Source organism: Triticum aestivum, chromosome 7A (assembly GCF_018294505.1).
Source record: "Triticum aestivum cultivar Chinese Spring chromosome 7A, IWGSC CS RefSeq v2.1, whole genome shotgun sequence".
Taxonomy (NCBI): domain Eukaryota; kingdom Viridiplantae; phylum Streptophyta; class Magnoliopsida; order Poales; family Poaceae; genus Triticum; species Triticum aestivum.
Genome location: NC_057812.1, coordinates 215,236,294 through 215,250,850, shown reverse-complemented (window position 1 = coordinate 215,250,850; position 14,557 = coordinate 215,236,294). Strand labels below are relative to the sequence as shown.

At 44.6% G+C, this 14,557-nt stretch overlaps 1 protein-coding gene across 4 annotated transcripts; it reads right to left on the bottom strand.

Moving 5' to 3' along the window:
* LOC123150894 (uncharacterized) lies at window positions 1-12,640 on the bottom strand. Of its 4 annotated transcripts, XR_006475393.1 has the most exons (6): window positions 11,308-12,636; window positions 8,652-8,746; window positions 1,953-2,009; window positions 1,805-1,869; window positions 1,419-1,603; window positions 1-631 (listed from the first exon to the last, which is right to left on the bottom strand). XR_006475393.1 is itself a non-coding variant. In XM_044570706.1 (2 exons), exon 1 carries the CDS (start codon window positions 12,561-12,563, stop codon window positions 11,328-11,330), a length of 1,236 nt encoding a protein of 411 aa, XP_044426641.1. In that variant the 5' UTR covers window positions 12,564-12,636; the 3' UTR covers window positions 8,274-8,746; window positions 11,308-11,327. The 4 variants fall into 4 exon arrangements, 1 of the variants encoding a protein (XP_044426641.1); XR_006475395.1 differs by lacking the exon at window positions 8,652-8,746 and having other exon boundaries at window positions 1,384-1,603; window positions 11,308-12,640; XR_006475394.1 differs by having other exon boundaries at window positions 1,384-1,603; window positions 1,805-2,009.
* Window positions 12,641-14,557: the final 1,917 nt, after the last annotated feature.

Below are 14,557 nucleotides of genomic sequence, written 5' to 3'. Positions count from 1 at the left end.
AGCACTTCAAAGGAGTTCAGGCACCAATTACACATGCTTACAGCAAGTGACCCATAATTAGCCTAGTACTGTAGATGGTAATGGCAGGGTTGCTAATATTTTCCAGCATTCTGAAGTGAACTAGCCTATTCTGATTTGCTCACATTAGTGGAAAACTGAAAATCCATCAATGCGGAAACAAATGAGAATGATCCAAACACATTAGTCCAAACTGCTCACATTAGCCAAACTGAGGTCCTCGTCCGGTATCAGAACCAGAAAACGAGATTAGTGTAATTTCCGATATGTTTGCACTAACTCCATGACTAGAGATTGGGATACAAACCAAATCATCATGCAGTAATATTGCCTCTGGAATCTGGATAGCCGTCTTATGTGCCAAACGAGACCATGCATTTCAGCATTTTCATTATGCTTGCCACCAGTTAACTTTTTTGCAAAAACCATTTTGATTAACCTTCTGCAGTTCCCAAACGTTTGGATGAACCTCATGTCCAGTTCTGAATCTGGACGGATATAAAAGGTCCAAAAGGTGCCACTGGTAAGACTCACAATTTCAAATTCACCAGACACAGATATGTACATATATCGTGATTTTGATGGCCCTCTTATCCAGATGAGTAGGAAATTCCTGCAGAAAGACGATTCACTTTTTAGTATAAATAAATATATTCATGACATTTATTACCTCCGTCCCAAAAAGATTGTCTTAGGCTGGTCGCGGTATCATGCATGTCAACTGGACTTTTTTTATGATGTGGCACACAATTAAATGAGGAAAGAGGGTGTGGTATCATATCACGATACTGTATCATATTAAATGGTGTACTACTTTGTGTCATGCATGTCAATTAATAAGGCAACATAAGATACTAACTTATGATACTATGCATTACGAAGGTAGTATCATATGCATGATAGTAGTATATGATACTCCTCATTACAACCAGCCTTATACAGTATTTATCTAGATACCGATGTATCTAACACTAAAACGTGTCCAGATACATCCATATCTAGACAAATCTGTCTTGTACAGTATTTATCTAGATACGGATGTATCTAACACTAAAACGTGTCTAGATACATCCGTATCTAGACAAATCTAAGACAAGCCTTTTGGGACGGAAGGAGTACAAGGCAACCAAGTCCTAAAACGTGTATATGCATAAAGGCAAACTATATTCATTAGTGACAGAAAATGTATATGAAAACTTCAGTCAACATAAATACTCAGTATCAGTCCGCAAACATGATGGTAGTATGTATGCAGTGTTAAAATTAATATCTGCGGAGGAAAAACAAGATCGACATAATTTTTTACTGCTATGTAAAAAAATGAAACACCTTATGACCAAGCAGTAGAACAGGATAGCAAAATACCTAAAAATGCAGACAAGAAAAATTATAGGCCAGACCTACAGACTGCAGTCACAGCAAATGAGGCAATGGCTAGCAATTCCTGATGGCACTGATTGCTTTGTGCTTGCCCTTTTATCATCTTATATCTGCATCCACTGTAATGCCATCCTCTGCAAGTCCAAACCCCGCCAACGTCCTCACACCTTTGATGATACCAGGTCATCTTCTCACCGTGTGCTGCCTGCAAAGGGATAAGGCTGCCTCTTTACACCTTTTCTATGTGGAATTTATTTGGTAATAAAACTTTGCAACCGGTGTATGTATCCAAACCAGGCTGGGCGGTAAATCTTGTGTTGAATCATGCATATGACATTGTAAAAACAGCAAGTTTGAGAGTCTAATCAACTGACGCTGAAATGACATGGTTTGGGTGTAGATGCACCTTTGGATTTGTGAAACGCCTCGCTGTGGTGGCGGCCCTTTCCTCAACCCCGACTATTTGCCAATCTGCACAAGAACCATACATAATCAAACAAGCTGGGCTAATAATGGAGGTAGCGACCATACTAATATGGCATAGAAGGAGATACCTAGGATTGGAAATGGCGGTGACAAGCTGAGTTGCAGGAAGAAGACATGGCGACGAGCTGAATAGGAGGAAGGGAAAGTGGCGGGTGAATTTAGGGTTCATCATCAATTTGTTCGTTCAAGGACTTAGCACCCACCAGGGCCACGTATATTGCAAAGGGGGAGAGATGATATAAGTATATAACACGACATACTACCAGCCCACCGCAGGCACCAATTCCACTTACAATATATAATGAGTAAAGATTAAATATTACTCCCTCCGTTCCTAAATATAAGTCTTTTTAGAGATTCCAATATGGACTACATACAGAGCAAAATGAGTGAATCTACACTCTAAAGTATGTCTATATACATCCGTATGTAGAAAAGGAGGGAGTATTACAGATGGATGCATGCATTACCCATATACTACAATCAATTTGAGAGATACAATCTTATTTAATGCTACTTTCCTAACTAACGGGATCCCTAATATATAAATTCATGCACCCAATAAGTTCAGCTGATAAATTCATGAGAAACAAGTATATTGTGCACATCACCATTTTTACTCCCTCCGTTCCAAATTACTGGTCGCAGAAATAGATGTATCTAGAACTAAAATACATCTAGATACATCCATACCTGCGACAAGTAATTTGGAACGGAGGGAGTATTAGTTATCACACAACTATGGGTATTCAAAAGCAAAGCACACTGTCTCTACTCTCTACCATTGTTTACGCCTGCAGCCGTCCGGACCAAGCTGTCGGGGCGCAATTTGCCATCCACCGCGGTACCCCATCGGTCCGTAGACCAGTACGGTTGTCCGGATTCCGCAAAACAGGTTTTTAAACGCGCGCGCGGACCGCCCTCCATGTTGGACTTTGACACCCCCGGTCCACCTTTTCTTCCACTCCACCCCTGCTCCCCCCTTGCTTTGCATCCACACCTTCTCCCTCCTCTGTCGTTGTACCTCTCCAGCCGCTGTACCTCTCCAGCCGCCGCCCAGGCATCCTCGGATGTATGCAGTCCCCACCCACACGCCTATCCGCCTTGGACTACGCCACCGTCCACCCAGGATCAGTCCGTAGCCAGGTACCCCCCGCCGTCCATCACGCCCGGTAGGTGTTCCGTCAAATGCCATAGGGCTTTTTTGTTGAACCATCATTTTCTATTGTAAGCACGATGGCGAGGTACTCGGTGATGGAGGATGAGTTGTTGTGCGATGCGTGGAAGGTCGTATCTGCGGACTTTTTAGGCACGAGGCAAGGGGACTCGCTGTTTTGGCAAAACATGTGTGCTTCGTTTCTTGAGCAAAAGCACCTCACGCCCTACGACACACACGTGATCCATGATCTCATTGTGAAGTTGCTTGCCCATCGGTGGTACACCATCTTCAACACCGTCATGAAGTTTTGCGGTGCGGTTGCACAAGTGGAGACAATGTGGCCATCGCGCTCGTCAACCATGGAGATCATAAGTTTTGCTTCTTGTTGCTCTATATGTTGGTCAATTCATTGATTCACTCAATGTTTCAACTTGATAATCATCAAGTTGTATAGCCCGAACACGCTGACGTGATGTACACAGGACCGAGGGGAGGCAATTTACGTTTCATACATTGTTGGATGAAGCTCAAGGGCAACACTGCGGGGGAGGACTTGTGCCGATTCTGACTCAAGTATCGTTGAATCTGGAATAGATGAATTCGAAGAACTTGTTGAACATCCGGTTATCTCAAATGTAATATTTACATTTGAACTATTGTTGTGCTAGGAATATTTGTAAGCTATTTATGGATGAATTGTGCTATTTTCTATTATTATTTTGAGTGCTACGGATAAAAAAGCAAGGGCGGGTATTTAGAGGACAGGGTTGGATGGACGGCCCCATATCCGTGTCAGCGGACCAATTACCGTGGCCGTTTTAGGGGATGGCGTTGGAGATGCCTTAGCAACTCATCGATCAAGTCAAGAGTCATCCTATATATAAAAGGACTAGTGAGTATCTACTACAGTTCAGAATTAAGCAAGAAAATAGATGAGATTCTTCCTCAACCTTGCCTCACAGGAAGAGAGCTGTCCCTTAGTCCCTCTCTCTAAAATCCTAGCACATATCATCGTATCATCAAATACCATTGCTTCAGTCTCAATGGGGAACCAAAGGGAGTGGCGAAAAGTGTGAATAAGTGACACTGAAGCTCAGGAGATGAATAACCAGGAGAAGATGAAGATCCCATGACCCATCCTGCTGAGGATAAGACTTTTTACTACCAAAAACGATGCAATAACACTCGCTAAACCAGCATTAAACACACTCTCTGTCATGCCAGATGAAGACAGGATGACCACCGCCACAAGGAGTGCCGGTACACTGCCATCGTTAACACAAAGGTCTGAACATCAGATGCAGACATGCGTTATGATCTTAACTTGTCCATTTGCAGCACAGCTAAAAGAACATCGTCATCCCAACCGACACGGTGAAAAGATAGATATGGCAACCTTCCACCATGGGTAGTGCTGCTCACAACAGCCAGGTTGTTGTACATGCCATCGCAACCATCAGCCTTGAACCATCCAGCAAGGGTGGCCTGAGATGCAAGAAAGGTTGTTGTACATGCCATCGCAACCATCAGCCTTGAACCATCCAGCAAGGGTGGCCTGAGATGCAAGAAAGTTTGCTGATGACTGCTAGACTCAGGGAATGTGGGCAGGCACCAAGGAAATGGTCCATGTGGTGTTAGCATGGACATCCTGCAGTGCATGCTCATCGGCAGTGCCAACCCAAAAACGCAGATAATGAGCTTCACCACCAAGGAGGCTTCAATCACATCATCAAAGCTATGTGTAAGGAAGCTTGCTCTTTGGAAGTGAAAGATTAAAGGAGAGCAGCAAACCATCTAGTCCGACGACTACCGGTGACAGTCACCAAGCAACTGCATCAACCAGGAAGAGAGAGTGCCACCACACATGTGGCAGATGTAGACGCAGGGACTGTCATACGATCTGCGCCTCCTACAAATGGCAGACATTGCCAGGCTAGCGCTAATGCAACTGGCTTGTGCTCTTATCATGTCGCCTGCCATCAGTCCTGACCTTGGCAAGGTTTCTGAAGGCTACATAAAGGACTTTCTTATGCACGTCTCAGTGCTGGATGGAGGCCAGCCTCATTCTGGCATTTGGCGGTGGCAATGGGAGAGGGAAGGCGGAGACGGGAGAGGCGGCCCAGGAAGAGTGCAACTCGAGAATGTCATTCTTCTTCCCTTAATGGTGTACTAGGGTCAGAGCCGACTCAGCAACCACCACCCAGGGCTGATGCCCTTGGTAGCACACTGCTAATCAGCAAACGTCCATGGTCACCCATGGTACACATCACGTGCCATGTTCCCTCCATGGGTCCAAATGCGCACGCAACCCATGCAGTGAGGGTTCGCTCTCATGACACCAGTAACGCTTTGGCCCAAATCCACTTAATGCACTGCCCACCTACAGAGTGGGCCCACGTGTACATGGCACCCCTCTCACACTTTAGTCCTCGCTTCGTGTCAAAAGGTTAACCTGCAGGTTTTGTGTTTGGAACAGGTGTAAACTTCCCATACGAGACTAATCCCATCACGGAACTGCACATGGGCCTCACACAAACGAGCAGGGTATTACATTATTGCTACTCCACGGCTTCGACAACTCCACCTATGTTGCCTCAACATAGCTGGTCCCAAGCCCAGGTAAAGGAGGAGGGTTGTGTTGGTTAGGCGGCGAGCCAACATCAAACTCAGCCACTCTTATGGAGATGAAACCCAAAAGAATATCGTTGGGGTGTAACCCTCTTAACGACACGCCATATCATAACCCAGGTGTATTGTCAAATGGGTAAGAGTCGGGCCGTCACCCCCTTGGTGGCGCGCCGTATCTTGATCTGGATACAGTGACAAGTTAGCAAGGATCAGGTCGTCGCATCCTTAGTGGCACACTACATCGACACCCAGGTAATAAAAATGAGCAAGGGTCTTTGCATTTGACACGACGAGTGCAAAGGATAAGGAAGCTAGCCGAGCCTAGTAGGATCTGCTTAGGTAGCTGGAACATAGGGTCCCTGAGAGCTAGTTGATATAACGATGAGGAGTAATGTTTATACCCTTTGCGTCCAAGAAACCAAATGTAGGGGACAAAAGGCGAAGGACGTTGAGAATATCGGCTTCAAGCTGTGGTACACCGGGACAACTGCAAACAGAAATGGAGTAGGAATCTTGATCAACAAGAGCCTCAAGTATGGAATGGTAGACATCAAAAGGCGTGGGGCCCAGATTATCCTAAGTTGGTAGCTGGGGACTTGGTTCTCAATGTTATCAGCATAACACAAATAGGCCACAATGAGAACACCAAGAGGGAGTAATGGGAAGGCCTAGAGGACATTGTTAGAAGTGTACCTATAGGCGAGAAGCTCTTCATAGGAGACCTCAATGCCCATGTGGGTACATCTAACACAGGTTTTGGAGCGGTGCATGGGGACTTTGGCTATGGCATCGGGAATCAAGGAGATGTCTTAAGCTTCGTTCTAGCCTACAACATGATCGTAGCTAACACCCACTTTAAAAAGAGAGAATCGCATCTAGATTTTTATTAGTGGTTAACACTCTTAGCCAGATTGATTTCGTCCTCTTGAGAAGAGAAGAAGGGCGTGCTTGCCTAGATTGTAAGGTGATACCTCGAGAGTGTTGTCCCTCAACATAAGCTTGTGGTGGCTGAATTTCGCTTTCGGATTCATGTCCAGCGGGATAAGTGCGCCAAAGTCGCTAGAACTAAGTGGTGGAAGCTCAAGGAGGAGACAGCTCAGGCTTTCAAGGAGAGGGTCATTAAGGAGGGTCCTTGGAAGGAAGTAGGTGATATAGACAATATGTGGATGAAGATGGCAACTTGCATTCTTAAGGTGGCTTCAGAGGAGTTTGGAGTTGCCAGGGGAAGTAGAAGCAAAGTTAAAGATACCTGGTGGTGGAACGATGATGCCCAAAAGGCTATTAAGGAGAAAAAAGATTGTTTCATACGCCTACACCGGGATAGGAGTGCAGACAACATAGAAAAAAGCGAGTTGTGAGTAAGGCAAGGGATCGGGTGTATGAGGACCTCTACCAGCGCTTAGACACGAAGTAAGGCAAAAGGAAAATCTATAAGATGACCAAAGATCCGAGAGAGGAAGACGAGGGATGTCGACCGACCCAGCCAAATGCATCAAGGACGGATCAGATCAGCTCCTAGTGAAGGACGAGGAGATTAAGCATAGATAGATGACGGGAGCACTTCGACAAGCTGTTCAATGGAGAGAATGAGAGCTCTACCATTGAACTGGCCGACTCCCTTGATGATACTAACATGCGTTCTGAGGCAAGGCGATGGGCCCTGATTGCATCCGCATTGAGGTGTGGAGAGGCCTCGAAGACAGCGATAGTATGGCTAAATAAGCTTTTCAACCTCAATTTTTTGAGCAAACAAGATGCCAGAAGAATGGAGGTGAAGTATATTAGTACTCCCTCCTTCCCAAAATATTAGGCGACTAAGCCTTTTAGAAAATCCCAAATTCTAAGGCGTTTTAACACTCAACTCTCGATGTTCTCTCATGTGCAATTAGTGTAAGCTAACCAATCGTGGATCAGCCAACCATGATTGTTAAAGGATATAATGGAGAAAACTTTCTGTAACCATGGCTCAATAATTTTCAACCAGCCTTGCGCTAATTTCCATGCCAAAAGCTTATACACCCTACATAATGGGAAGGAGTACCAACCTTCAAGAACAAGGGGGATGTTCAAAGTTGTACTAATTACTGTGGAATTAAGATGATGAGCCGTACAATCAAGCTATGGGAGAGAGTCATTCAGCACCGGTTAAGAAGAATGACAAGCATGACCAAAAATCAGTTTGGCTTTATGTCTGGGAGGTCTTCCATCGAAGCCATTTTCTTGGTACGACGACTTATGGGGAGATACAAGGAGCAAGAGAAGGACCTGCTATGGTGTTCATTGACTTGGAGAAAGCCTATGATAAGATACCGCAAAATGTCATGTGTTGGGCCTTGGAGAAAACACTAAGTCTCAACAAAGTACATTACCCTCATCAAGGACATGTACAATAATGTTGTGACAAATGTTTGAACAAGTGATGGGGACACTGATGACTTCCCGATCAAAATGGGACTGGACCAAAGGGTTAGCTTCCCTAAATCTACCATAATCATCTAAATTAGTGTTTCTACATCTCATTTCTTGTTGATGATCGGCAGTTGACATTTCAGGTACTGAAGTTTAAGAATTAAAAAAGACTTCCTGGAATCTAGTATAAGTCTAACATGAAATTAAAAATTACCATTCACTAAACATACAATGTCACATAATTTTAGCACCATCTACAAGCAGAGCTCCAATACTTAAAAATTCATTTCAACCCACAATTCCATGAATGCCTCGCTGGTATCCTCAACACTTAATGTTGTTCAACCATCACTTGTAAGAAAACAAGCGACTAAAATTTTAATATGTTATTGGTTGTTGATTGCATGTAGCTGGCATGAAGTACTGCTACTGTTGACTCCTTCATGAAGCATCTCATTTGTCAAAACATCCTATAACTTCGCTTGTATTTGCTAATTCACAGCCACAAAAAGTTCATGAAGTACTGCTATTACTGATTCCTTCATGAAGCATCTCATTTGTCCGAACATACCTATAACTTTGATTGTAGTTGCTATCAAAGCCACCAACAAGTTGCTAGCTTCAATCCTGTATTGCTGGATGCAAACTACTGTTATCACGAATTACCTGTTACATCACAAGAAGTTTCATTGGTGTGGCTGCAACAGCAAAGGGTAAAAAAAATAACATGGCAGAGGTTCCTATCACCTTACGAAGGTTTAACAGCAATGTCAAAAGTAATTTCTAGCAATGCAGGTAACTGTTCAAACACTAAAATACATGATAATACTGTGAGCAATATAGTTGAATACTTGACTATCTTGCTGAACACAATACTCACAGGGTTAACAACATATTAACAGAAGAACTTAATAAATCATTCCTACTTGTAAAGTTTTGGAGTTGGTGGTCTGGTCGTATGGAGGGGGGGAGGGGGGGAGGTAGATGGATGACCTTATCTGACACAGCACAAGGTTGTGGAGGAACTACACCTTGCTGAGTGTGCATCACTAGTGTTGAAGGAACTAGTTCAACTTGTTGGGAGGCGAATATAGGCTGATATGGCAGCAGGAGTTCACCCCAAACCTCCTAGAGCACAAGATCTTATCCAAGACCTTAGATCAGAACACTAAGTTCTATTATAAGAGTTCTGTTATAGGTAGTGGGATGCATAGTATGCTTACAAACTAGAGGTGAGGACCTCTATTAATAGGCATTGGGAAACCTTCACACCTCAACTTCTACTCATAGCTAGAAGACTCTAGAAAACAGCAGCTAAAGCTAACAAAACAACAAATACTAGACTCAAGTAGAAGTATATAGTAGTCGTCAAATGGATTTGACTTTTCATTTTATTTTTATTTTTCTTCTCCTTTCTATTGTTCCTCACCATTGTCTCAAGGCCGCGCTACCAGACTTGCAACTGTCGTAGCCACCAAAATCAAGGAAGGAAGTTGGATGTCGAAGAAGATGGAGTCGTTGGATTTCAGCTTATCAAGATCGAATGTGATTTGGGTAAATTCCAACTGCTGCACTGCACTCTCCCAAACTCACATTCGAGATAGTCAACACTCCTCTCCTACAAACGTTAGCCAGTCTATTGTCCTAAATTGCACTGCACATAATATGAGTCGTACCTATGTATGGCCTTCGATCCCAAAGTGAATTAATTCAACATATAACTCGACTAAACATACTTAAAAGACTGAGTTTACTCAAGTCAAACATAAAATTTAATGTCAATTACATTTGCATGGCACCGGCAACTTACTAGTGGTAATAGAGATCCAGGTTGTGTGACATAATCATCATTTTTCTTGTGATAATGATCTTTTTATTTGATTATTTCACTCTACCATAGTTGATCCAATCATCCAATTATGTAGCACATATTCAACTGGATGTTGTGAAACATGATTTGTATAACTACTCCCTCCATTCCTAAATATAAGCCCTTTTAGAGATTTCAACATGGACTACATACAGAGCAAAATGGGTGAATCTACACTCTAAAATATGTCTATATACATCTTTATGTAGTCCGTATTGAAATATCTAAAAAGGCTTATATTTAGAAACAGATGGAGTACAATGCTGAAGGTACTAGATGGCATGGTTACAGGGAATCATACAGGCCTAGGCTAGATGAGCGAATAATTGGGAGAGAATAGATCGATTCTTCTTGCCTAGCTCAAACATAGATAGATGACATCCTTAAGCAGTGCATGCTTATCCTTCACTTTTCCTAACACAACATGAACTCCTATGGAACCAGCATCTTTTGATCTTAGACATCCTTTAATAATAATATTCCCCACAAGACTCTCGCACATCCATTTATCTACTGATGCAAGAACCTTCCAACAATCTCCTCCTGTTATACGACCATGACCTTAGCCTTCTTGATGGCAATTCTACCGCATTCGAACTACCGACGCACTAATGAAACACACTAAAATCCCCAACACCTGAGGTAAGTGACCAACAAAATGGGAATGCAGGTACATACAACAAAAGCAATGCCACTATTCCCATACAGTAACCGAAACACTCTACTCATCAGTTACACTAAGTGGTAAATCATTTTCAAATGGGCTTGCTTCCCAAACAGCTGAAAAAGAATAGGTTCAACAAATGCAAAAATGATCACCTCTCTATGAAAATAAATGGACAGGGAGCTAGGGAGCCAGAGACACAAAGGAGCTTAGCTTTCTTACATATTTGAGTGTACAGGCATGTCCTAACTGATCCGCTGTTAGATGGAGCATCAGGCAGCACAAAATTCTACTTGACTAAGCTATAAGTTCCTCCCAAATGAGGGTTTGCTTACTGCCTCATTTTTTAGATACTAAGCTTTCTTACATATCTTGATATGGACAAATATACCTACCACACAAACCAGTCAACTACTGAACAGTATGAATTCCTAGTTTATTTAGCTAGCATCGCCACACCATATTTGCAACGGCATTTTGAAGCGTACATGCCTTTTCAATAGCAAATAAATAACTTATGCTTTGGCTACCAACAAAGTAGTAGATGCTGTTTGCCTACAACTGAAACAACAATGTAGAGGGCAGCACAGGATACAGTTACTGAAAGCAAATATATAACTATAGTTACAAATAGTGCAAGACTGAAAGCAAATATATAACTATAGTTACAAATAGTGCAAGAATTCTCCGTACCTCCAAAAAGAAGCAGCAGTCTATGTCATAGGAGTTATGCCCTCACCACCTTCACCAACATCCATGTCCTTTCCATTGGGCAAGGTCTTGTTTCCCGTGCTTTCAACATCTGTCTGCTTACTTGATTTCCTCTTGCTATACTTCTTCTCATACCGATCCACCTTATGCCAATCCACCAAACTATTATGTTGTTTAGTCTCAGGAAGACCTTTCCTTTCACCTCTCAGACTCTCCTGAGGGCGTTTACCTTTACACTCCAGTGCAAGAACCACAGGGGCTGTGGGATCAGATCCTAAATCCTGACTAGCATTCCAGTTGCTTCCCATCTCTGCTCCGGTCTCAAGATAGTCCAGATGATCCATCATATTGGTTACACAAAGTCCCAGATCCTCATTAACCTTCCTTCCATAAACCAATCCATTCTGCCTCTTGCCCTGCCTCTTGCCCTGCCCTGCCAAGACAGACACAGATGCACTGCCAGAACGTGAAATCCTCGGTGACCCGTTGATCGCCAAATGAAGCTGCAGCGCCAATGCCTCGTCTGGCAGGTCCGGATCACTGGGACCCTTGCTCTCTGACTCCTCGCCTACAGGAACGAGGGCCATCGCATCCTTCCAAGCTGGCCTCACCTCCTCCACAACCTTCCTCGGCGAATTCAACTTAGCAGCAGCGACAGGCCCCCCCTTCCTCCGCACTGCAGGACTAGGCTCTCTGATGACCAACTCCAGCTTAGGAACAGATTCGGCGCCCACATTCTTGCTACCCACCTTTACTGTAGGGCAGCAATCGACGCAGACGAAATTCTCCAAATCTACAGGCTGGATCAGGGCAGTACGGTGCTCAGCGGGGATGCAGTGGCGGTGGACGCAGCAATTGCAGCTGCGGCAGGTGGCTGAGTCATCATGCGGCAGGTTGTCCAGGTTGAGGCAGTAGGAGCAGACGGCGCCAGAGCGAAGGAGGGAGATACATTCAGAGCAGAGGAGGACGACGCGCCAGAGGGAGCGGAGGGGACGGAGTGGACGTCGCTTGGCGCCCGGCGCCGGCTGCTGGAAGCGAACGGAGCAGCAGTGGCAGCGGTTCAGATCGGGGAGGCCGCGCGTGGGCGCGGGGTGCGGCAAGGTCGGGCGGGGGGGCGCTGCACGGCGTCGCGGGCGATGTTTCGAGAGGAGACGGGACGGCGGGGTGGCGGGGTCGGCGTCGGGGACGGGGGCGGCGGTGGCGGTGGCGGTGGCGGAGCTGGGTGCGGCTTGCACCATGGGAAACCTAGGGTTTGGGTGGGTAAGTGGTGGGGAATCCGGCCCGCGGAATGGGATTTGCTTGGGCGCGATGTATGTTGCCGGGTGGTGCGATGTTCCGGGGGACCCAACTAGATTTTGGAAAGAGGATGTTTTGCATTTTGTTTGAACTAGCAAGATAACATCAAGATGCATTTATATGAGTAGTTTATCTTACGAGAGAAAAGGATAAATAAGGAAAGACCTTATTTATAAATGTGAAAAGAGGTGTGGGTACTTTTTTATAAAATTATCATAGTTTCCTTCCTTCTGTTAGATATAAATCGGACGGCTTATATTGCAGGATGGCAGGCACACCATCATTATCAATTCTGTTTTTTATAAGAGTAGAGTAGATATAAATCCATTTGATGGCATGGCTGAGAGCATGCATCTTAGAATCCCTATTTCCAAGTCCGTTTGATTTTTGTGGGGTTTTCTTTAGATTTTTTTGCAATCTTAAAAATTAAAAGTCAAGAAATGACACATGCATTGGTTTAGGTTATGGTAGCGTACGATTCCCGAGTTTGCTTAACGATTCTCCTGTGATTTCGTTTGCCGATAAACTTTGTGGATTGTCCGGCGATGGGTTGTTGCTACATATGATTTGACCATGATGCATGTTTTCTGGGGAAGGGGGCTGCTTTGATTGGCAGTTCGTATCTATCTTCTTCTTCCTCTCTCTATATCATGTCATCTCTGGAAGACTCCTACAAAATTTATACCCATCGCCATCGTTGTACGAGCCTATAAAAAAGGGTTCTCCTCCTTTTCATCGTCATCGTCTAGGTTATTTGCCACAACTGCCATGAGTAGATGTCCTCCGAGTCAATCATCGTCACCATCTTTGTCGTTCAGCAATCTGCTGTCGGCTGCACTTCCGTAGCCACCCACCTTTGCCAGTTTTGATGTAGTCGGTCGGCTTAACTCCTCACAAAAACACGACGGCACACTGCAAAGTAGATGCGGCGAATGCTACCGAAAGATGGTGTTGAGGGCGTCTCCTCATTCGGGTTGTGCATAGCGGCGGCTTTCCACGCGGACATGCCCATCGCTTGTGACGCCCTCGATTCAATCGTACACTAATCATACACGCAAATCTGTACGATCAAGATCAAGGACTCACGGGAAGATATCACAACACAACTCTAGACACAAATTAAAATAATACAAGCTTTATATTACAAGCCAGGGGCCTCGAGGGCTCGAATACATCAGCTTGAATACAAACGAGTCAGCGGAAGCAACAACATCTAAGAACAGACATAAGTTAAACAAGTTTGCCTTAAGAAGGCTAGCACAAAAGCATCTACGATCGAAAAGGCAAGGCCTCCTGCCTGGGAGCCTCCTAACTACTCTTGGTCGTCAGCGTCCGTCACGTGGTAGTAGGCACCCTGGGGTAGCAGCCGTCGTCAAAGGTGGCATCTGGCTCCTGGACTACACCATCTGGTTGCAACAACCAGAAAGAAGAAAGAAGGGGGAAAAGGGGAAGCAAAGCAACCGTGAGTACTCATCCAAAGTACTCGCAAGCAAGGATCTACACTACATATGCAACATTATCAAAGGAAGGCTGTATATGTGGACTGGGCTGCAGAAATGCCAGAATAGGGAGAAGGCCTAGTCCTATCGAAGACTAGCATCTTCTCGAACCCACCATCTTGCAGCAACAGGAGGGAGTAGAGTAGCATAAAGTAAAGCGGTAGTAGTGTTATCAACCTCGGCCAGAGGTCCTTTCTCGACTCCCTGCGAGAAAGCAATCCCAGAGCCATACTATCCAGTTATCATCACAATCAAAACCTCATCACCATCCAATTCTCATCACAAGTATCCAGTTCTAGTTGTATCGATCGGGATACAACTCCAAGTGTCCGTTATCGTAGGACAGGCTATGCATAGATTAGTTCTTCCCTGCAGGGGTGCACCAACTTACCCACCACGCTTGATTAACTCCGGCCAGACACACTTTCCTGTGTCAT